This window comes from Eleutherodactylus coqui, chromosome 3, assembly GCF_035609145.1.
Source record: "Eleutherodactylus coqui strain aEleCoq1 chromosome 3, aEleCoq1.hap1, whole genome shotgun sequence".
In the NCBI taxonomy this organism is placed as follows: domain Eukaryota; kingdom Metazoa; phylum Chordata; class Amphibia; order Anura; family Eleutherodactylidae; genus Eleutherodactylus; species Eleutherodactylus coqui.
Genome location: NC_089839.1, coordinates 44,486,980 through 44,511,182, shown reverse-complemented (window position 1 = coordinate 44,511,182; position 24,203 = coordinate 44,486,980). Strand labels below are relative to the sequence as shown.

The 24,203-nt window shown below is 44.3% G+C and overlaps 1 protein-coding gene across 3 annotated transcripts in view; it reads left to right on the top strand.

Moving 5' to 3' along the window:
* TTC7A (tetratricopeptide repeat domain 7A) overlaps positions 1-24,203 on the top strand; it is a 436,415-nt gene that overhangs the window by 21,215 nt on the left and 390,997 nt on the right. For all 3 annotated transcript variants that reach the window (XM_066595533.1, XM_066595532.1, XM_066595534.1), the window contains 3 exons: positions 2,417-2,585; positions 13,803-13,933; positions 18,349-18,470. In XM_066595533.1, the coding sequence (XP_066451630.1) occupies positions 2,417-2,585; positions 13,803-13,933; positions 18,349-18,470 (422 nt within the window). The remainder of the gene's footprint in view (positions 1-2,416; positions 2,586-13,802; positions 13,934-18,348; positions 18,471-24,203) is intronic.

Sequence of the window (24,203 nt, the reverse complement as noted above, 5' to 3'; positions counted from 1 at the left end):
TCTCCAGCTGTCAGCCGCATCCTCCGGCTGGCTCCCCGATACTGCTACTGAGCTCTTTCAGCAGACGGGGATTTAAAAATCTCCGCCTCCTGAAAGGGCTGTGCGGATTGGCTAAGGGCTTAGCCAATAGCAGCTACTGCTTAGCTATTGGCTGAGCGCTCAGCCAATGGCAGATAGCTCTTAGCTATTCATTCATGAACAGCAATATCTTAGCTATTACATAGTCCATACATAGTACAGTTAGCTCCTTGATGTCACCATGGCAACTCCAGAGCAAGCAGAATTAGAGAAAAATGAGAGGAAAAAAAAACAATAATTTCAATGTACATTCTGTCTGTCTTTGAACAATTCCTTTATTTTAGAAGTGGCCCCTGACAGCTAACTAATTGAGGGGAGTCAAGGACCCCCCATGTTTTGCTGTAATCATCTGGAGATGCAACTATGGATCTTCATTTTCAATGTACACAATGAAAGCAATCAGCCATCTGCATGGTGCACACGTATGGCAGGTCCAGAGGAGGGCTGAACACGGGACGCCTTCTCTTCCTATGGATAGGAGGTTTTTTAAACCCTCCTGTAGTTTACTGTGTAGTACAATTAAATGCATTCTAAATGGGTGCGATTTTCTATTCTTACCTGTATTAGGCCAAGTAAAATGAAATCTCAGGTATGGTTTATAGGCTGAGCTTTTACAGTGTGTATTAACCCTTTCCAATCCACTGTCTGACGTCTGAAGACATTCTGATTGAAGGCTGTACAGCTCCGTTGTCGGAAGACATCTGGCAGGGTATTCTTACTGTATATTACTGGACGCTCTGTTGTTGGGGGCCTCTCCAGCATGTCCCATACCGCAGTACTGGCTCTAGCCAGCAGATGGCGCCATTGTATAATGGCAGAAAGAGAAAGCCCCCTAGGAAATCCTGAATCCAAAATTGGATTGCAAAGGGTTAATATTGTCAGACAAGGTGGGTATGAATGTGTAGGAGTGTTTCTTTTTAAAGAAATGGTTTAAATTTAGTAGTTTTTGCATTTTGCTCTAAAACATGTTTTATATCAGCGGCAGCTTGTGAGCGGCAGAATCCCTTACGGATATAAAGATATAATATGTGTAGGAGGTCATTGCAGTCTTTTTTCATCTAGGCATGCTAAGGTACACAGTTTCTACCACTATTACCTTCCATACCTGCATATTCATGTCACTGTTATCTGTAGCCCTGGTATTGGTCAGCATGACCACAAAGCCGGAGCGGTCACTGCTTCTCACAGGAGCAACACAGTCTTCTCCTGCTGCCTGATTATTCTCAAGATATGTTAAAGTGTGACTAAACTTTTTGGAAACTTCAGAGACCACCACCAATTTCTAAAATGAACGTGTAGAAGCTCTCATCTGAGTGCTACTTCTGGTCGGCTGTGTCTGTTACTACTCGGGGCAGTATGTGGGCACCATAGTAAGTCTATGGAGTCGGTACTCCACTCGTAATGGCAGACGAAAGGGCATAGAACTCAGCTAAGCTCTTCTGCCTGCTCATTTTAGTGATTGATGCCGGTCTCAGCACCCAGATCGTCACTGATCAAAACTTCTGTCATGGCAGAAGTCACAAACGTCTTTTCACATCAGTTTCAAAGCAGGGTAGACACAGAAATAGCTGAAGTCACAGCTGTTTGGGTATGTTGTTGTGGGTCAGGAACACTATCTTTTCTCCTTAGGGAGAGCACTTCGTAGGTGAGTGAAGAGACTTATAAGGCCATTCATGCTCCTCTTGGTAATATGCAAATAAGGGAGGGGCAAACACCCCAAACAGCTGTCTGTGTATGGATTCTGGCTTGGCTTTCAATTCCCAGTCATTGCTACAAGGCTTGCATAAAGAGTCTAACATTGACTTGCTGCCTTACAATAGGTGGCGCTGCAGAGGTATTGTTCCATCTCCCTTATTTGCATATTACCCAGAGAAACATGAATGCCATTATAAGTCTCCTCACTGAGTCACCTTTTAGGTGCTTTTCTTAATGAGAAAAGATAGTGTTTGTGTCCCACATCACAGGCCACTTGATAGCCAAGCCAGAAGCCTATGGCACTCTGATGAGGGGCAAACACCCTGAAACAGCTGTCTGTGTATGGATTCTGGCTTGGCTTTCAATTCCCAGTCATTGCTACAAGGCTTGTATAAAGAGTCTAACATTGACTTGCGGGAATGCTGCCTTCCAATAGGTGGCACTGAAGGGGTTTTGTTTCATCTCCCTTATTTGGTATGTTGTTGGGCATGCTGATGGTCATTCTCTACCAAAAGCCTACATGATCCAGAGAAGCTTTGAAAGAAAAATGTAAAAAAACAGAACAAATCTGAGCAACTTTACAGACTGTTCTTCCTTTATAGTGAAAGGATTGTTACCCACAATAACCTGTTTTATTCTGCAGCCTCACTACATGACAGAAGCGCTCTTGATACTGGGGAAGTTGCATTACTGTGAAGGATCTTACCGGGACGCTGTCAGTATGTACGCCAAGTCCGGATTCGAACATTTGTCCTTAGATGATCAGCCCCTGTATAAGATGCGGCTCTTCGCTGAATCTTTTGTTATCAAAGGTAAAAATCTGTATAATGAGATGTCATATTATATATGGTCTTGGAAGAAAAGGTGTTTATTGTGACTTCTGCCATGAGGTAGATATCACATTTAACCCTTTCGAATCCAATTTGTATCCTGGTTTCCCTAGGGGGCTTACTCTTTTTCTGCCATTATACAATGGCGCTATCTGCTGGCTAAAGCCAGTACTGCGTGAGGTGACAATTTGGATAGACTCCGACAGCAGAGAGGCTGGCAATATACAGTAAGAGAACCCCGGCGGACGTCTTCCAACATTGGAGCTGTACAGCCTTAAATCATAATGTCTTCAGACGTCAGACAGTGGATTGGAGAGGGTTAAAGAGCAACTCCACCCTTGATCACGCGTTGGGCTGCACATTTCTGCTGTCAATTGTCATCCACATTGCAGAAGTAATCCTATATTCCCTCTATCCTTTGGGCTATGGCTGTTTTAAAGTGTAACTAAACTTTTAGAAAACTTTTGAATTGTCATAGCGACATGTGAGAAGGCTTGATGAGTTGAGGTCCGAATGTTGAGACTTCCAGTGATCACTACAATGAAAAAGAGGTATATGAGTCCCTACACCGGTCACCAATTATAACTGAATGGGCACAATGCTCAGGTGAGTGCTTCTGCTCCTTTATTTTAGTGATCAGTAAGGGTCTCAGTACATGGACCCCCACTAATCAAAACTTTGACAGGTCATTATGATGTATCAGAAGTTTTCTAAAAGTTTGGTTGCGCTTTAATGGGTGGTGACTAGAGATGAGCGAGCGTACTCGGAAAAGCACTACTCGCTCGAGTAATTTGCTTTATCCGAGTATCGCTGTGCTCGTCCCTGAAGATTCGGGTGCCGGCACGGAGCGGGGAGAGCGGGGAGGAACGGAGGGGAGATCTTTCTCTCCCTCTCTCCCGCCCGCTCTCCCCTGCTCCCCGCTGCAACTCACCTGTCAGCCGCAGCGGCACCCGAATCTTCAGGGACGAGCACAGCGATACTCGGATAAAGCAAATTACTCGAGCGAGTAGTGCTTTTCCGAGTACGCTCGCTCATCTCTGGTGGTGACTACATGGGCCACAGTTGTAGATACTCGGTAGCGTTTTTTTCTTTCCCCGCAGGTACTCGCTAAGGGCAATGCTCGCTCATCTCTACTTAGGACGCTTTTAGACGGAACGATAACGTTCCAAAAAGCGTTCAATCGAGCGCAAGTAAAAAATAATCGGTCGGTCTAAACGCGAGCCGATGACTAAGCAGCAAACGAGAATCATTGGCTTCTCGCTTGTTGCTCATTATACGCAGGCGTAAAATGAATGTTGGCTCATTCACTTCTCGTTCAGTTGACTCATTGATCGTTCAGTCTTTCACGTGGCAAATATGAAAGCGTGAACGATACGGAACGATTCTTGTTGAACGCGTCAACCATGAATCTGCCTGTTTAAACAGGCTGCACGAAAGCGAACAAGCTAGCAATGACACCACTGGCTTGTTCGCCCTTGCAAAAGCAGAACGCGGTGATGGGCGGGAGGGAGCGGGGGGAGAGCGAAAGAGATCTCTCCCTCTCTCTCTCTAGCCCCCGCCACCACCCCGCATGCTGCTCGGGCGAGTACACAGTTACTCGATAAGACTGCTACTCGACCGAGTGCTCGCTCATCTCTAATCGTTATTTTTATCACTTTTATTGCATTTTTGGGAGGCAAACTTTTTAGCTTTTTTCATAATAAGTGTTTATTCTACGGGTCCTTAAGGATGTGGTGATACCAAACATCAATTTTTTTTGTATTCATTTTTATTACGGAAAAAATAGAAAGTATGCAAAAAGGATTTAAAAAAAATAAAATAAATCTTTTTCTCTGTTTCTGTGGGGGATTTCAACCACTGATCCTGTGATCGCTCAGCTAATGCACTGCACTACTTCTGTACTACAGTTTATTAGGTCTTTTTTTTGGCATCAAAACCATGGCAATCCATTGGCCATACGTTATTTCATGATGGAGGATGGATGACGTCACCGAGAAGGCTCACCCACTCCGTTATCTGCTTACATGCAGCAGTTAATGGTGACAGTAGCGTGTAAAGCGTTAATAGCAACATCCGAGTTTCCTCCGATCTCTACCACTGCAGTGGGACCTCGGCTGTCAGTGACAGTCAGCTCCCGCTGAGGATGAGCCCGCGCCATCTACATACCGTACCTGTATGGAATTACACCTCCCTCACGTGACCTACAGATACGGAACGGGGCAGGAAGGGGTGGACAAGGTAAATACACCAGAATATCACATGCATCCATCTTTTTATGCATGTGCGAATAGCTTTACATGGACAGATATCGGATGTGAATCGTCCCTGACTGCAGTGATCTATGCACCGACATGACTATCGTATGACCGGGTCAGATTCTGTATCCGCTGGTAGACAATGAAGGCTCCTATTGTGTGACAACAAGCAGAGATCTTGAAAACTGTGAGGAGTTGATACAGAAACTATATTGGGTAATGATATACAAAGTCGGCCATGGAAAATTAGTCCGGCACCACACTCTTATGAAAAACTGTGTTGCCCATAGCAACCAATCACAGCGCAGCTTTCATTTTACCTCAGCAGTATAAGAAATAGCAACCAATCACAGTGCAGCTTTCATTTTACCTCAGCAGTATAAGAAATAGCAACCAATCACAGTGCAGCTTTCATTTTACCTCAGCAGTATAAGAAACAGCAACCAATCACAGCACAGCTTTCATTTTACCTCAGCAGTCTAAGAAATAGCAACCAATCACAGTGCAGCTTTCATGTTACTTCAGCAGTATAAGAAATAGCAACCAATCACAGTGCAGCTTTCATGTTACCTCAGCAGTATAAGGAATAGCAACCAATCACAGCACAGCTTTCATTTTACCTCAGCAGTATAAGGAATAGCAACCAATCACAGCGCAGCTTTCATTTTACCTCAGCAGTATAAGAAATAACAACCAATCACAGCACAGCTTTCATTTTACCTCAGCGGTATAAGAAATAACAACCAATCACAGCACAGCTTTCATTTTACCTCAGCGGTATAAGAAATAACAACCAATCACAGCACAGCTTTCATTTTACCTCAGCAGTATAAGGAATAGCAACCAATCACAGCACAGCTTTCATTTTACCCCAGCAGTATAAGAAATAGCAACCAATTGTAGCTCAGTTTTTATCTGTTATATTGCTGTGGTAAAATGAAAGCTGCGCTGTGATTGGTTATGATGGGGAACACAGATTTTCTTTTAGCTTCTCTAAGAGTGTGATGGCGGCTGTCCTCTCTGCTTCCCTGCCTGTAACTTTTCTTGATATAGGAGAATATTTACGCAGCCCTTACAGCGGCTGGTCTGGTTTAGCAGGTTCATGTGACAGGTGCCGCCTGTGAGGTTTAGGAATGTGCTCGTTCATCGCTTAGTAGCCATCAGTGTCTGTCTCCGCCTGAATGCCCGGCAGTGGTGTAGCTGGGGGGTTGCGGGTACAGATGGGGGGCTACAGGTACAGCTGGGGAGCTACGGGTACAGTTGGAGGGCTACGGGTACGGCTGCAGCTGAGGGGCTACGGGTACAGCTACAGCTTGGGGGCTTCGGGTACGGCTACAGCTGAGGGGCTATGGGTACAGCTGGAGGGCTATTGGTACGGCTACAGCTGAGGGGCTACGGGTACAGCTGGAGGGCTATGGGTACAGCTAGAGGGCTTCGGGTACGTGTACAGCTGAGGGGCTACAGGTACGGCTACAGCTGAGTGGCTACGGGTACAGCTGGAGGGCTACAGGTACGGCTACAGCTGAGTGGCTACGGGTACAGCTGGAGGGCTACGTGTACGGGTACAGCTGAGGGGCTACGGGTACAGCTGGAGGACTACAGGTACGGTTAAGCTGAGTGGCTACGGGTACAGCTGGAGGGCTACGTGTACAGCTGGGGGGCTACTGGTAAAGCTGGGGGGCTATGGGTAAAGCTGAGGGCTACAGGTACAGCTGGGGGGCTACGGGTACAGCTGAAGGGCTACGGGTAAAGCGGGGGCTATGGAAAACGCGGGGGGATACGGGTACATCTGGGGGGTACGGGTACAGCTGGGGGTACAGGTAAAGCTGGGGGCTATGGGTAAAGCTGGGGGGGGGGGATACAGGTACAGCTGGGGGGCTACGGGTACATCTGGGGGGTACGGGTACAGCTGGGGGGTACAGGTAAAGCTGGGGGCTATGGGTAAAGCTGGGGGGGATACAGGTACAGCTGGGGGGCTACGGGTACAGCTGCACTCAAGAGGGTCTGTATCTTCTATGCTAAAACCACAAGGTGTAAACCGTCTGTATAATATAATTGTCATACTAGGTGTAATAAAGCCGTATATCCTACATTGACAAGATGGCCATTTACCACCATGTTGGACGTTCTGCCTAGTAAAACCTTACAGTACACAATAGGAGGGTTGTGTCCGCGAGACGCGATGTGTAATTAATCCGTCGTTATGGGAGATTGCTTCACGGTTTCTTCCTTTTGACATCTGGAACATTGTGGTTTCCTGACTTAATATGTGCAAAATGCAAAACCTTTTCTCATTGTACAACCGCCATTTATCACCCGTCCATCTTACACCGAGGCCTCATTCACACCGACGATATTCTCGCGCGAGAGGTACGATGCGCACAAAACTCGCACGGATACGAAATCCATTCTTTTGAATGAATACAATCATACGAGCAGCTTTTTTTTCATCACTGCAAGGAAACCGAAAATCGAAGCACGTTCTACCTTTGGGCGTTGTCTCGAGCACCTCCCCCATTGTTTTCAATGGGACCTTAAAAGGCATCGCATGGCACTCGCAGGCCGTACAATGTGCATGTGAGTTCGATGTTCCCCATTGAAGTCAATGGGAAACACTTGCAATCCTATCTCATGCGTGAGGATCGCAATTACAAAAAAGCAGGCCATTTTTAATCAAAAACGCATCACCATGAAAATCAGAACGTTTTCTTCAAACTGCCAGGTATGACTAATCCCCACAGTACATTTGCAGTGTTAGACTACCAGTGCGCTCTACCTGCTCTTTGATTGGCCAGGGCTGCTCATGTGATCAGCAGAGAGTAGTGCGCAGTCTGCATTAGATAGTTAGAAAAGTGCAGCAGTTTTCTTGGCCTGACAAAAATGTGACCCAAAGCCAGTGGATTCGGAGGGGCGGCAGAAAACAAAAAATGCAGGTGACATGCAAAGGCTACGTCCTTTTTTTGGGGTGGGCAATATTTTGCAAAAGGGTTTAGTTAAAAATGTTGCGCCATTTGTCCTCTGCAGCTTCTACATATCAATGTATATAAAAACTGCAGTTTAAGTTTCAGTAGGAGATCTGGCAGCGAGGCAGGACAGATGGCTAAGGGCCTTTTACACGGGCTGATAAATTGGTCAGATTCCTGCATCCAGCGGGAAACCGAATAATCATTTAATGTAAAGGCACGCCCCGACTGAACAATGAAGAAAAATACATAAAATTGACAGACGGATCGTCCCGTGTAAACAGGCAGTTCCTCATTTATGAACGACTGCCTGTTCACTGTGAATGGTGGTGGGCGGGCTGGAACCGTCCTCTCCATTCACTAGTGTTGATTATTCTTGTGTCACTGGGATAAAAAGCCCTTAGTTTTAAGCCCTCATCTCTTCTGCCTGTTCTCATTAGTTGATTAATGACCACTTCAAAGATAAACTAAACGGCCATTTACTTGGGATGATTAGCGCTCACAATTCGTCCAAACGAACCAAAATGAGCAATAATCGTCCCGTGTAAATGCAAAAAAAAAGTTTACTATCCGTTCACTTTTCGTTATCGCTGACTTTCAGTCAGCATAAAAAACATTGCTGGATTGTGGGCTTCTCGCTGCGTGTAAACGCTCCCCGATTCACAGTCATCAAGAAATCTGGCATCCAGCGTTGAAGCCTGCCTGTCTAAATGCTCTGCATGAGCGCTAACGACCTTAGCGGTGACATCAGCGTCCGTGCAGTCGTTTAGATGACTGTCATATGCATCAATAGTCTAAAGGCCTATTTAGACACAACGATTATCGCGCAAAAGATGGCTGGTGTGGCCATCCTCCTTTCTGAACTGAAGGGTTGTTTTAAAGGCCCATTTACATGCAAAGATAATCTTCCAAACCACTGAAAGATTGAAAGATTTAGCGATGTTTTTGCATAAAGTGTTAATGGTCATTAACACTTTATCATATTCATTTGCATGTAAAATGGCCTCCAGGAGCTGTTTGCAGAGCCCAGCATGTAATTAATCACACGCTCTGCTGTGCAAACAGCTGCATTGTTCTCCTTGCAGGTCCCAGCAGGTTACAATGTTATCTGCTGACTCCCGTGGAGATAACAGCGTGCGGACTGTTAAGAGATACTTTATCTCTCAGTGTCTGAACAATGGATTTTAAGTTCAACTTAAAATCATCGTTCAAACGAAAAGTGCACAATGGCCGCGTTTACATGTAACAATTATCGCTCATCTTCAGTCTTTTTTCCAACGAATTTGGAACGATAATCGTTAAGTGTAAATGGGCCTTAAGTATAGATTGTGAGGTTGAAAAAAAAAAAAAAAGAAGAATCACCTAAAATTTTTAAAAAATGTTTAGTCCCTTTAAATCTCTTTTACATAATGTGTGTCAGTCAGGGTCAGCTCTCGGCTCTCTGAAGCTTAACTGTCTTCTGTCTTCTTTTCCTTTGCTGCTTTGGGAACTGTGCGCCGTCAGACGCTGCTTGTCATCGCTCCGTGTCATTGGACTCTGACTCTTTTGAGAATATCTCTGTATTCTTGCTCCTTATCTGCCGCTCTTCACTCTGTACTGCATCTACCTTGAGACTTCTCTCATCAGCAGGACTCGTCAAATGGTATGTAATAACTACAGGACATTCTGCATGTTTATAGGTGACTCATTCTGCAAAACACTAGGCAGTTGCTATGTGAAGTAGTGTCATTGTCAGATCCTGGGGAGTGACACTTTAGTGGAATTAACAATACACTGTACAGGATAGGTGCTAAAAGTCTCAGCAGTGAGACCCCTACTGGTCATGATTCCCCTGTCCCCCTTATTGCGGGTTCACTGCACCCCCCACAGATTGAATGGAGCAATGATCACGCATCCACGCTGCTGCTCCATTCATTTTCAGTGGGACTTCCGGAGATAGGTGAGTACAAGCACTTGGCTATTACTGTCAGCCCTATTAAAACAAAAAGAGTTGTGGCTGTGTATATGCGACCATCACTCCATTGAATGTGACGATACAGCAGAAGGGAGAAGCATCCCCCCAGTGACAGAAAAGGGGGAAATGGGACTACCGTTCTTAGGATCATTGAAGGTCTCAGCGGTAAAGGCCCGTTTACACGCAAAGACAATCTTTCAAACGATTGAAAGATTGACAGTTTTAGTGATCATTTTGAGCGATAATCTTTGCGTGTAAATGGGCCGTAAGACCCCCAACGATCAGATTTTTATCACCCACTTTTGGGTAGGTGATAAAAGTTAATTCTCGTACAGTCCTTTTCTTTTTAGTTGGAAACCTCTTTAGGACCGTGAAGTCCTTTAAACAGAAATCACGATTGTAGTGTGAAAGGTTTGTGAAACACTGGACTTTTTCTGACTTTCCCATAAACTACTATGGAGATAGCGTTGTACTTGGAAAGCAGAAGACCGCCATTCTCTTGAAAGGGGGAAGTCCAAGATGTGGAACCTATCAGGCATTCATGTTATATTTACCAACCATGTAGTGCGGGCTTATGTCTAGGACCGTGTTTTCACCGTGTATTGCGCATGATACGCGGTGAATGGAGTCTATGAAAGTCAATGGACTTTCATAGATTCATGCACATAGGCATGTAGACACTGCGTATCGAAACGAAGGAGAAATAGCTCACAGCATACTCTATTTCTTGTACCACGCAGCATGAGTCCTATACATTTGTATAGTCTACGTATGAAACGCTGTCCACACGCAACACATTCCCCATCCACTGTGATGCTGTGATTGGTTCATTAAGCGCCGCAGTGATTGGCTGAGCTGCGGTGCTTGAGAACCAATCAGAGCAATCACTTGCTGTAGGCGGGGTTTACAAACCCTGTTACTAGCAAGAAATCTTCTGTTGGCGCTGAGAACTACTTGGAAGCATGCCGGAACTGCAGAAACCAGCGGGAGGGACCTAGGTGGCGCCTGCTAGGTAAGTATTTTTTTTTTAGTGTAGCTTGGGCTTATTTTCAGGGTAGGGTTTGTATTTCAAGCCCCCTCCCCCCCATAAAAATAAGGGTAGCTTATTTGAGGGGTAGGTCTTATTTTGGGGGAAACACATTAGTTAATTTTTTTGAGTATCCTGACAATAAGAACTCCCATAGACATCAATAGAAAACAACCCAAAAGGTTAGGCGCCTGCAGTAAGACGTTTTCAGGCGCATTGACTACTTGGCTTCTGGAATTTGTCCATGTTCCTATTATGTCTCACAAATGGTTTTTTCTTGAAATATTTCTTTTAAAATCCCCTTTACATTAGGCAAAATTCCAACTCCCTCAACTCGCTATTGTATGCGTATTTATTCTTGTCTTCCTTGAACTGTTTATCTGCGGAGCCACAACAGATGCTCAAGGAATAACAATGTCTTGAGCAAATATTTGAGCTTTGGTTTCTTATTATTAATAGGAAGTAACTGGAACAATTACTTAAGACTTTACCGGTTATTTAGGGATTTAATAAAGACGGTAACAATACAGATGTGTAATACAAGCTCTCCGGGCCTGAGTCTACAAGCCTGAGCCCTGCCTTACGAGGTGAACTGTAGATTCATTCTCGAGATTAAAGAGGTTGTCTACAGGAAAAAAATAGTTTTGCGAAGTGCTTTATACACTCTCCTACCAAAGGTAATTGGACATCTGAATAAAAAGAATAATTAAATAAAAAGCAGTATTTATTTCCAGATGTTACTACTTAGTGGGGCCTAATGACCTCAGATACTTTCTACTAATGTCTGATCCACTTCAGCTGGTATTTCCCTCCATTCATCCTATAAACATCTGCTGAGTTCTCTCAAAGAAGATGTACGCTGTTCATATTTCCTGACCCATGGTTCTAGTTTGTCCCACAGATCTTCAGTAGAGTTCCAGTCGGACTCTGTGCAGCCGGTTCAAATCGTGGAACATCCATATTCTCAAACCAAGGTAAAACAGTGTTGGATGTATGACAAGGCATGTTGTCTTGTTGGAAGTATGGCCGACCATTCCCAGAGTATTACCACATTGTTGGCAGCACCTTATTGTCTAGAATGTCAGGGTACACCTCCGTGTTCATGGTTCTTGTCACTACAACCGACGGACTGAGACGATGCCATGTAAAACATCCCAAGACCATAACGGAACCTCCACCGTACTCAAATGTTGGCACGTCACACTCAGGCAGGAGACATCCCACAGGCTCCTCCACACCCGGGTGCATCTGATTTGAGTATGGAGTAGCGCGATTGATCACTTCATAGAACGTTCTTCCATTGCTCTGTCCAATGACGACGCTCCTTGCACCATTGTAGACGGCCCGATGCATCTTCTTTGAGAGAACTTGCCAGATGTCTGCAGGATGAATGGAGGGAAATAGCAGCTGAAGTGTAACAGAGGTTAGTAGACAGTATGCCGCAGAGAATATTTGATGTCATCAGGGCCAAAGGAGCCCCACTAAGTATTAACACGTGTTCCAGTGGTTCCCGAGCCCCCCACACTACACATTTTTGATTGTTGCACCGACAATGATGCCATGACACAGGGACGTCTGACCATTGTAACGAATCACTGGTAATCGGCTGCGGTGGTCACTGTCCCTGGGTTTGGATGTCATCATTGCAACAGCGGAATTCGCAGCGCAATCTGTCTGTGTGCCTTGCCGACATTCACACGTACCGGTATTTTCTTCTTCTCTTCTGTACTGCAGATGATCCACACTGCTCGCCGTCGGACATGCGCTGTACAGATTTTTTTAAACTCCTGCTTTTCCCACGGAATCCGCCGCCCGTCCACGATGTCAATTTGACAGGCTGCCGCCCTTCCCTGAAAACCATCCTGAAATGTGTAAAAAAAAAAAAGTATACTCACCTTTTTCCTGCAGCCGGAGTTCAGCCGCGTCCGGCCGGCAGTTCTCCTGAACTGCTCTGTGTAGTATTCAGCAGGCAGGGATTTAAATTCCCCGCCTGCTGAATGGGCTGCCTCTGATTGGTCACAGCCCTCACCAATCAGAGGCAGCTCTCACTCACCCATTTATGAATTCATGAATGGGTGAGTGAGTGCTGCCTCTGATTGGCTGAGCGCAAGGACCAATCCGAGGCAGCTCTCAGGTATTGACTGACAGCTGAGAGCTGCCTCTGATTGGTCCTTGTGAAAATTCATCCAGCGCTCGCCGGCAGCCCATTGCTTTCAATGGAGCCGGCTGTATTGCCGGCTCCATTGAATTCAATGGGCGAACATCGTTCTCCTCTGCCACAGCTGTGGCACAGCTGTGGCAGAGGATAGCGGGCAGCGCTGGGCCGTTTTGCCGAAAACGCTGCTAGCTGCAGATTTTTCGGTAAATCGTTGGCCCCGGTCACACGATTTGCGGATGCGCATCCGTCATGCGATCCACAAATCGCGCAAAAAAACGCCCGTGTGACCGAGGCCTAAGGGTGACTACCCACTACAGTTTTTTCTTTCACTGCGAAATTTGCAGCGTTTTTTTTTCGCGATTTTAACATTACAAGTCCCATAGACCTCTGCAGAAACAAAAACGCTGCGAATTTCGCAGTGAAAGAAAAAACTGTAGTGGGTAGTCACTCTAACACTGAGAAATGTCTGTGTACATTTGAAAAAAGGCTCAAGTAGTGCATCAGTAATGTTTCTGTAACGAGGTTGTCCGACTACATTTTTTTTAAAACTAATGGCCATGTTATAAAATAACAAAATAAGCTATAGGCCCCCAAAACTCTGCAACTTCTGCACATAGGCTGCGTCTGATATTGCAACATTCACTTAGGCGTAGCTGAGCTGCAGTACACACACAGTCCATGGACAAGAGTGGCGTTGTTTTTGGAAGAAAGTAGCTATATCCATGTAGCGTCTGGAGAACATAGAGACGTGGATGAGTCCCTTTCAAGCTTCCTCCTCTGATGCTGCTGAACTTAAGAGAAATATAAAATAAAGTATAATTGGCTATTTTCCCATCCTCAAGGTTTGTCATTAGAACGTGCTACAGCCACCATCGCCTCCCGTGCTCGCCTGTCTGAGAGAGAAGAAGAAGCTGTCATTTGCTTTGAGAAGGCCAGTTGGATTGCACAAGTCTTCTTACAAGAATTAGAAAAGGTGCGTAATAACCCAAGATTTATAGCATTCCCAGATGGGAGTGAGCGATAATTGCTATTTCTAACGTGATCTGTATCCCATCAGTGTAGTACATGAATTGTGCATCAGAGGGTATATATTGAGGCGCTTGTGCTTATACTGTATACCTGCAGTATAAAGCACAGGGAAAGGACAAAGCAGCAGCTTGAATCTGAATGAGTCATAAAGTCATAAAATTTGAGATTACCACAGACTTCCATTAGGGAATACAGAGAAGTTACAGACATTCAATATAGCTCTGTCTTAAAGGGGCTGTCCAGTTGTAAACGATTGATGGCATATCCTTAGCACAGGCCATCAATAGTAGATTGGTGAGGGTTTGCAGCCTGGGAATCCCACCAATCAGCTGTAAGCTAGGCCATTGTGCTGGTGCACTGAGCTGATTTCTGCAAGAAGCAGACAACACTGTTCTTACTGCAGTGGCCAGGCTTTGTATTGTGGGCCAAGTTCCCATTCACTTCAATGCCTGTAATACCAAGCCTAGCCACTGCAGTGGAACAGAGCTGCCTGCTTCCTGCAGAAATTAGCTCAATGCATGATCACAAAGGCCTAGCTCACAGCCGATCAGCTGGGGTCTCAGGTAGTGGGCCCTTGCTGATCTACTATTGATAGCCTATTCTAACAACTGGACAAACCCTTTAATCAAGCAAAGATAAAAAACAGCCCAAAAGAAAATAAATCATAGGTAATCAGTGTTATATGGCACTCTGTGCAGTCTTTTTTGCCCCCTCATGAGTAAAATGTATATTGCACTAATATGCAGCCTCATTTTATTCTGCTTGTGCAGAAAGCGGCAATATAGCAGCATACCCACACCAGAACAGCTCAATCAATAAATACTATACCAGAACCAAGCTCATAACATAAATAAAGCATCAGAACAGCTCATCGAATAAATGCTATACCAGAACCAAGCTCATAACAAAAATAAAGCATCAGAACCAAGCTCATAACAAAAATAAAGCATCAGAACCAAGCTCATAGCATAAATGGAGCACCAGACTAGCTCAGTACATATACACAATACCAGAACCAACACCATAACATAAATATAACACCAAAACAGCTGAGTGAATAAATACAGCATCCGAACCACACTCATAACAAATACAGCATGAGGACGAACCTCAGTACATAAATGCAGCAGTAGAACCAAGCTCATAACATATATACAGCACCAGAACCAAGCTCATAATATAAATACAGCTCCAGAACCTGGATAAATACAGCATCAGAATTAATTTTATAAAAAAATACGGCACCAGAACCAATGCAGTACATACATGCAATTCTAGAACCAAGCTGACAACATAAGTATGGCACCAGAACCAACCTTCGTACATACATACAATGATAGAACAGAGCTGACAACATAAATACGGCACCAGAACCAACCTCCGTACATACATACAATACTAGAACCAAGCTGACAACATAAATACGGCACCAGAACCAACCTCCGTACATACATACAATACTAGAACCAAGCTGACAACATAAATACGGCACCAGAACCAACCTCTGTACATACATACAACACTAGAACTAAGCTGACAGCATAAATAAACCCAACATTGTCCTGCATGTGTAACACGTAGGAGTTGCGGTCTTTAGCTAAAGCTTTTGTGTTGAGTCCTTGTATAGAGAACACTGACATCTACTGGTAAATAATGGGATATCACTATTACCTTAGTTTATGGCAAACATGCTGGAGTGTGGGGAACCTGCAAAAAATGCAATGGGGGAAGGCTGCCCCTGTGATGCTCTTGGTTTTACAGCTAAGGGGCAACTCTTCCCATACTGTATAAAAAGTGTACAATACTGTCCTATGCTCATTTCCCATTGCTTATATTGCTCCAACATATTCTGCAGCCCTATACTGACGTTGTCATTATTCAAATCAGTTCCTCTCCCCAATAGGGCTCACAATATACTGCATTATACCTATGCCAGGCACGCATATCCTAGAGTCGATTTCATAGAAAGCCAGTGAACCCTTCAATATGGAGTGTGGGGGAGTCGGGGGTGAAAACTGCCGTATCCAGAGGAGACCCAAGTAGTACCAGGAGAAATCACTTCCTACTCAGAACGCTTGTATTCAGCAATTTCCAGTGCTATCATTGAAATGAATGGAGCAGCGATGAGTATGCGCGACCTCCACTCCATTTATGCAGGAAACGTCAAAACCCCAGTGGTCGAACCCCCACCAATCATAGAGTTATCCCCCTATTCTCTGGATAGCAGACGACTTTAGATCAGCAAAACAAGAGAAGGACTTGGGTATTCTGGTTAGAAGGAAACTAAAAACTAGTACTCAATGTCAAGCAGCAACCGCAAAAGCAAAAAAGGGTGTATAAAAAGAAAGATGAAAACTAGAGATGAGCGAGTGTACTCGGTAAGGACAGATACTCGAGCGAGTATCGTCTTTACTGAGTACCTGCCTGCTCGCCCGCAAAGATTCGGGTGCCGGCGGGGGAGAGATCTCTCTCTCTCCCTCCCCCCTCGCTTCCTACTGCTCACTGCCGCAACACAGTGCCCATGGGCACCCAAATCTTTGTGGGCGAGCAGGCAGGTACTCGGTAAGGACGATACTCGCTCGAGTATCTGTCCTTACCGAGTACGCTCGCTCATCTTTAATAAAAACCCTTGACCCCATGAATCCCTTGCAAGACCCCATCACCAGTATGGGATTCAGTTTTGGGCTCCACGTTAAAAGGAGATAGGAATGTTGGAGAGAGTTGGAATGTGGCGACTAAATTATTAAATGGGATGGAAGGTCTCTCTTAGGGCTCCTTCACACTGGCGATCGCGGCAAAAATGAAGTTTTGTTCTGGCAATTTTTGAGCGTCAGCGACTTTTGAGCGCAGAAGTCAATAGGAGTTTCTAATGTTAAAATGTATTGCATGAAAATCGCAAGTTCGTGCGTTGCGATGTGCTAAAAAGGAGTCTATAGGGCAAAATGGGCTATAGAAAAAAAACGCAAAACGCAGAAAGATAGGATATGCTTCGATTTTATTTTTTAACGCCACATCTTCATGAGTGAAAACATCGTAAATGGGAATGCAACTATTGAAAATCACTGGTTTCATAATTCTGCATATTCACTTACTCTCGCATCACTCAAAAAACGCGTGATTTTATCACAAGTGTGAAGGCAGCCTTATAACGAGAGGCTTGTTTAACTTGAACAAAAAGACTCCTTAGAGGTGATTTCATTCATGGGGTATATACACTGTATACACTGGCGATATTCCCACATGATTTCTCTGCATTGTGAGATGCTCAGAAATCACCCGGGAAAAGAACCCATTATTTTCAATGGGTGTATTTACATGTGTAATTTTAGTAATGCAAGAGGAAAAATTGCAGCATGTCCTATTTTTTGGCAATCCTGTTGAAGAATTGCCCATACTTCCCTGTGGGAGCTGGAAAAAAAAAATCGCACCACGTTTGCATGTGCATGCAATTTCAATGCAATGTGGTTTTGCTCATGTGCATTCATGAGAGAGACCAGCTGATTAGTGCTGGTAATGCCCCCTCCCAACCTCCCGGCCAGAAACTTGAATGCAGGAGAGCCTGCAAACCAAGTATGAGGCTTTCTAAATGCATGGGAAAGAAACTCAATGCAAAAAAAACCCCAAACAGATAAATGCATCATTTTTTTCTGCAGGGCCCCAGTAAAGTATGTGTGCATTGATTTTTCAAGCACAAATTTCCATAATACCTATATAATAACTAATGGCACTGAGGATTATAATTAAAGGAGATGTCCCGAGGCAGCAAGTGGGGTTATACACTTCTGTATGGCCATAATAATGCACTTTGTAATATACATTGTGCATTAATTATGAGCCATACAGAAGTTATAAAAAGTTTTTTACTTACCTGCTCCGTTGCTAGCGTCCTGGTCTCCATGGTGCCGACTAATTTTTGGCCTCCGATGGCCAAATTAGCCGCGCTTGCGCAGTCCGGGTCTTCTGCTGTTCTCTATGGGGCTCCGTGTAGCTCCGTGTAGCTCCGCCCCGTCACGTGCCGATTCCAGCCAATCAGGAGGCTGGAATCGGCAGTGGACCGCACAGAAGAGCTGCGGTCCACGAAGATAGAGGATCCCGGCGGCCATCTTCAGCGGTAAGTATTGAAGTCACCGGACCGCCGGGATTCAGGTAAGCGCTGTGCGGGTGGTTTTTTTAACCCCTGCATCGGGGTTGTCTCGCGCCGAACGGGGGGGGGGTTTAAAAAAAAAAAAACCCGTTTCGGCGCGGGACATCTCCTTTAATCTAGCACCTATTGTTATAATGCTGTATAGTGGACGGAGAAAGGTTGTTCTTGATAGGCCTGTGTCTTTTTTAACCTTTAACTACGTTTATTATGTATAGCCTGTGAACAGTACTCACTCCAGGAACACCAAGAACTCCAGCTCTTCTTGTCAAGACTTTGAACTTAGCTTCTTCCTGGAAGCAGCGCTGCGAGGGGCATATGCAGCACACTTTAAGAGGGGGTAAGTCATCACTTTTAGTTTGCTACTATGTTATTACAGCACCAAAAATAGGGTATAAGACGGCACATCCAAAGTGGAATAAATGTACATATGGGTAAACGCTACTATTGTATTTTCCAGCGTATAGGACGATTTTTTAACCCAGGAAAATCTTCTCCAAAGTCGGGGGTCATCTTATACGCCGGACTAACTACTGTAGAAAAAAAAATACTCACCTCCCGCGGCGTCCTGCGATGATCTGCGGCACTGCTGCAGGCCGTCGCTCCTGCCTCCATGCCGACCGAGCATTGCTTTCTGGATGCGGGGCTTGGATGCCCTGCCTCCAGAAAGCTCATCCTCTGATTAGCTAACTCAGCGCGGCGTCAGCCAATGAAAGCCGGCACTTGGTTAAGCAATCACAGCCATTCAATGACATCATTCAAGCCCCGCATCCAGAAAGCGTGGAGAAGGGAGCGACAGCCTGCAGTAGCGTGGCGGGAGGTGAGTATTGATTTTTTTTTCTACAGGTAGTTAGTCCAGTGTATAAGACGACAGGTATCTAAGTTTCCCCATTGGAAAAGTTGGGTGTCGTCTTATACGCCGGAAAATACGGTACTTAAAGTGGTTGAAAACAAATAGCAGACATATACAGTGGGTCCAGGAAGTCTTCCCTTTTTCTTTACATTTTTGTTATATTGTTATATAAGTTTTTTCCCCGTCTTTCTGCACTCAATGCCCCATAATGACAAATTGAAAACAGAATGTTAGAAATCTTTGTAGTGTTTTTAAAAATGAAAAACTGACATTTTGCATTGACAGAAGTAGTCACACCCTGTACTCAGTATTTAGTTGAAGCATATTTGGCAGTGATTACAATCTCCGGTCTTCTTGGGTATGATGACACAAGGTTCGCACACCTGGATTTGGGGATTTTCTGTCCTTTCTCTCTGCAGATCCTCTCAAGCTCTGTCAGGTTGGATGGGGGCCGTCTGTGGACAGCCATTTCCAGGTCTCTCCAGAGATGTTGGATTGGGCTCAAGTCAGGGCTCTGGCTGGACCACTCAAGGACGTTCACAGAGTTGTCCCTAAGCCCCTCCTGCGTTGTCTTAGTTGTGTACTTAGGGTCATTGTCTTGTTGGAAGGTGAACCTTCTGCCCCATCTTAGGTTCCTGGCGCTCTAGAGTAGGTTTTCATTAAGAATATCTCTGAACTGTGCTCCATTCAACTTTCCATCACCCCTGACCGTCTCCCTGCCCCCCCCCCCCAAGCATGATACTGCCCCCACCAGGCTTCACTGTAGGGATGGTATTGGGCAGGTGAGGAGAAGTACCTGGTTTACTCCAGACATAAACTGAGGCCAAAAAGTTCAATCTTGGTTGAGTTCAATCATCAGACCAGAAAATCTTTTTTCTCACAGTCTGTGAGTCTTTTAGGTGGGCTTTCATGTGTCTTCTTCGGAGTAGAGGCTTCTTTCTGGCCGCTCTACCATAAAGCCCAGATTGGTGGAGGCTGCAGTGATGGTTGACCTTCTGGATGTTTCTTCCATCTGCACAGGGGATCTTTGGAGATCAATTCTGCATAGTGTAATATACCATTTCTCCGATATCGAGCTCTCTTCTGCATAGTGTAATATACCATTTCTCCGATATCGAGCTCTCTTCTGCATAGTCTAATATACCATTTCTCCGATATCGAGCTCTCTTCTGCATAGTGTTATATACATATTAACTCATGTTTACTTTTCAAAAAAATGGCTAATAAAATCATCATGACACTTCATTTTTATGCGTTTCTGTTGAGTAATCCTACCCAAAATAAATAAGAGCTGGGTAGTGTGCGGGTGCAGAGAAATTGGATTGTAAAGGGTTAAAAAACAATCCAAAAAGTCACATCTACCTCAGAATGTTACCAATAAAAACTACAACTCTTCCCACAAAAAACAACAATCCTGAATTCAAAATAAGAAAGTTATCATGTTATTTTTACCAAATAGTGAACGCAGTAAAAACAAAACCCCAAAATAATGGTGACATTTCTGGACGTTTTTTTCTATTTCCTTGCCAAAAAACAGTTATAAAAGCTATACAACATATTATATGTACCCCATAGTGGTGCCAATAAAATATACAACTTAAAGAAGCCCAAAAAAGAAGCCCTCATACGGCTATGTCAACGAGTTATGGCTTTTGCAATGCAGTGATTAAAATCCCTTGGTCCTTAAGGCACAACATAGGCTGGTCACTATGGAGTTAACCTCTTCACGTTTCAGGGCGTAAACTTATGTCCTAGGGATAGCGCGAGATCATAAGCAATTTCGTGCCATCCAGCAGCAAGAGCCAGCTGTCAGTGATAGCCAGCCTCCCGCTGCAACAGCGGAGGTGCATCGGACATGCGACTCCCGCTGTTAACCCCTTCCCGATTGCGGCATGGGAAGGGTTCACGGAAGGAGTGCGGAGAGCCCGACTGGTTGCCATGGCAACAGGATACCGGCGTCCTGTATTGCCAGTGCCTGTGATTGCTGTAACAAGCGATCAGGCATTGCAGGACTTCAGTCCTGCAATGCCTTATCATAGCGATCATCGATGCTATGGTAAAAGTCCCCTACAGGGACACAAATGGTGCAAAAAAAAAAAAAGATACAAATAATGTACAAAAAAGAAAAATGTAAAAAAAAACCTATTTAGGTGCTTTTTCTCATATTAGCATAAAAAAATGTAAAAAAAATAAAATCGCACATATTTGGTATTGTCGTGTCCGTAATAAGTTGAACATGCTTTTTATCCTGCACAGCAAAACGCGTAAGAAAAAACGCTAAAAAACTGCCGTATGTACCCCAAAATGGTAGCAATAAAAACTACAGCTCGTCTCGCAAAAACTAAGCCCTCACAGAGCTCTGTACATAGAAAAATAAAAAAGTTACAGGACTTTGAATGCACCGATTTAGAAAAATCCCGACCCGCAGTAAAAATGTAGTGTGTCATTTATGCTGCATGATTAACGCTGTAAAAAAGAACCCCAAAAATCTACGGCAGAATTGATGCGTTTTCTTTCCCTGCTATCATAAAAAAAATAATAAAAATTTTACAATATAGTCTATATACCCAAAAAGGGCACCAACAAAAACTACAGTTCGCCACTCAAAAAACAAGCCCTTATACGGAAAAATAAAAAGGTTATGGCTTTTGGAAAATAGAGATGAAAATCCGCCAAAAAAATCGTTGCATCCTTAAGCCGAAAATAGGCCATGTCCTTAAGGGGTTAATGTGTGATACATTACCTGTTCTGATATTGATACATAACTAGGTTTTTCTATGGGAAAAATGGGTGATGACCGCTATGGGGGTTGTGTAATCGTCAGTGGTCTTACTCAGTTATCCCAAAAAGAAGAAAAGGCGTAGAGAATGTTCAGGACCTTCCCAGAAGATTGTTATATACTATTTACTAGGGACCTTTTTGTTATTGTGCTTATAAAAATGTCACGGACCCCCAGCCCCGCCTCCGCTGTGGACATTACAGACTAGACATTGCACAGCTACTTGTAAATTGTTTTCTTTCTTTAATTTCATTTAATCCATGAATCACTTCCAGGATGTGAGGAATTACAAGTGTTCCATGAAGCCGGGGATGAATGAGTCATCAGGGTTTATAAGAGGAGGTACACTTTTATCACTGTGTCTCAGAAGAAAATTGGCTTTTGCTGTAAAATGTCACGGCCCATTTGTAGACATAGTCTGGGGTTTAAAGGAACGCTAAACCTAGAAATGAACAATAAAAGTAAACTGGAGATATTCTTCTCCGCATCGTTAGTCAGTCTGCAGCATTTTCTGCATGTTTTGTTGTATTTTCGGTGAACCAATGTGGGATCCCTAAGGCCTGATTCACACGGCAACAAAATTGTGTGATTTTTCTCGCGATGCTGTAAAAGCTCTAAAATAGGCCCAGGCTGCATTGTAGTTTTCAGCAAGCGCTTCCTGGCTTGGAGGTTCAAAATTCCCACCTCCAGGAAGTGCTGGCTGTGATTGGTTCTCAAGCACCGCGGCTTAGCCAATCAGGGCCAGCATTTTAATAAACCAATCACAGCCATCGCATTGAATGGACCGTAACCCTATTGTACAGGTTTTGGATATGCTGGACAGGGCTGTGAGATCTGCTCCCACTTATCCGTAAAATGTGCACCAACTGATGGAGCTGCTGCAGAAGGCGTGGATTGAATTGAGTATGGAGGATGTTCGCCACCTTGTTACCTGATATCTGAAAGCCGGCACTGCAAAAAAAAAAGGTGGACCAATCCGTTATGGAGAAGGTGTTCTTATTTCAGTGATTGTTCAGTGTATGTGTATATATATATATATATATATATTCTTTCTATAAAAAAAAATCAAACACCTAGAAGGAGTTTTCGTTTTGCTGGAAAACTCAGCATTCAATTACAACTTACAGGCAGAAATGCAAATGATTAGAGTTGTGGCGTGATTGGATAAACCGTCTTGTCACCTGAGGATCTAAAATTGGTTTCGCCCTTGGCTTATGGAAAGGCTCTCTGAGGCCCCTTGTGTGTAGTGACCTCTTCTTCAGCTTGTTGACCACTAGACGCCTCTACGACTCAGAGAAGAGATTTCACCCCGTTACCAAAGTCTAAGAGAGGTGCATTATTGGGATGTGAGCAGCTGGACGGTCATATAGACGAATTGCCCATCAGCTGGGCCATTTTGACCAGACTATTAGGAGGTGCAACTTAGGCTCAGGACGCCCTTGACAAACCACCAGTAGAATGGATTGTCTGATTTTCTGACCAGCACGATCAGCTCCAACTGTTTAATTGTCCACCCTCCAGAGACTAGTGGCGCCATCGTTACAAGCGCTATGTCTGTCAGAACCATTTCCAAGCACTTGCCTGAAGGACATTTGGTCTCATGGTGCCAATTACATGTACTGCCTTTGACACCCACCGTCACCTCCATTTGTAGTGGTTTCGTGAAAGATGAAACTGGACTGCTATGAAGTGAAACCGGGTGGTCTTCAGTGACTAATCCAGGTGTTTAGTTTGGGCACTGACGATGGAATACTACCTCCACAGTGCCACCTATTGGAAGGCAGCTTTCCTTCAAACCAAAGTTAGACTCTGTAACTGTATACCCTGAAACAGCTGTCTGTACATGGAGTCTGGCTTTGCTTTTAACTCCCAGTCATTGTTACAAGGCTTGTATAAAGAGTCTAACTTTGACTTGAAGGAATGCTGCCTTCCAATAGGTGGTGCTGCAGAGGTATTATTCCATCTCCCTTATTTGCATATTACCCAGAGGAGCATGAATGGCCTTTTGAGTCTCCTTACTCACTGTCTAGGTCCTCTCCCTAAGGAGAAAAGATAGCGTTTCTGACAACAGACCTTAATGGCATCTATTTAGTTATTTGGTCATATATAAGTGCATAGTGCCTCATTTCATAACTAGACAGATATGAAATGAAACAAGAGGAAAGATATTTCTGATTTTGCTATTGATGACCAGTAAAGTTGATGTCACATAAGTTATATTTTCCACAACTGAAAAGATTTTTTTTTTCCTTAAAGAGTTTCCACAGCTGAAACCTGCAACGAAAGCCCCTTGGGTCATCGTCTATTCTCAGACTTGACGTGCTAAGATAGAACGCAGCTGAAAATCTCAGATTCATAGCTGTGACTGCGTCTTGTGTCAGATACCATTGATTTTAGCAGACACTTTCCCTTATAGTGTTTTATCCCTTTGGCTAAACTGT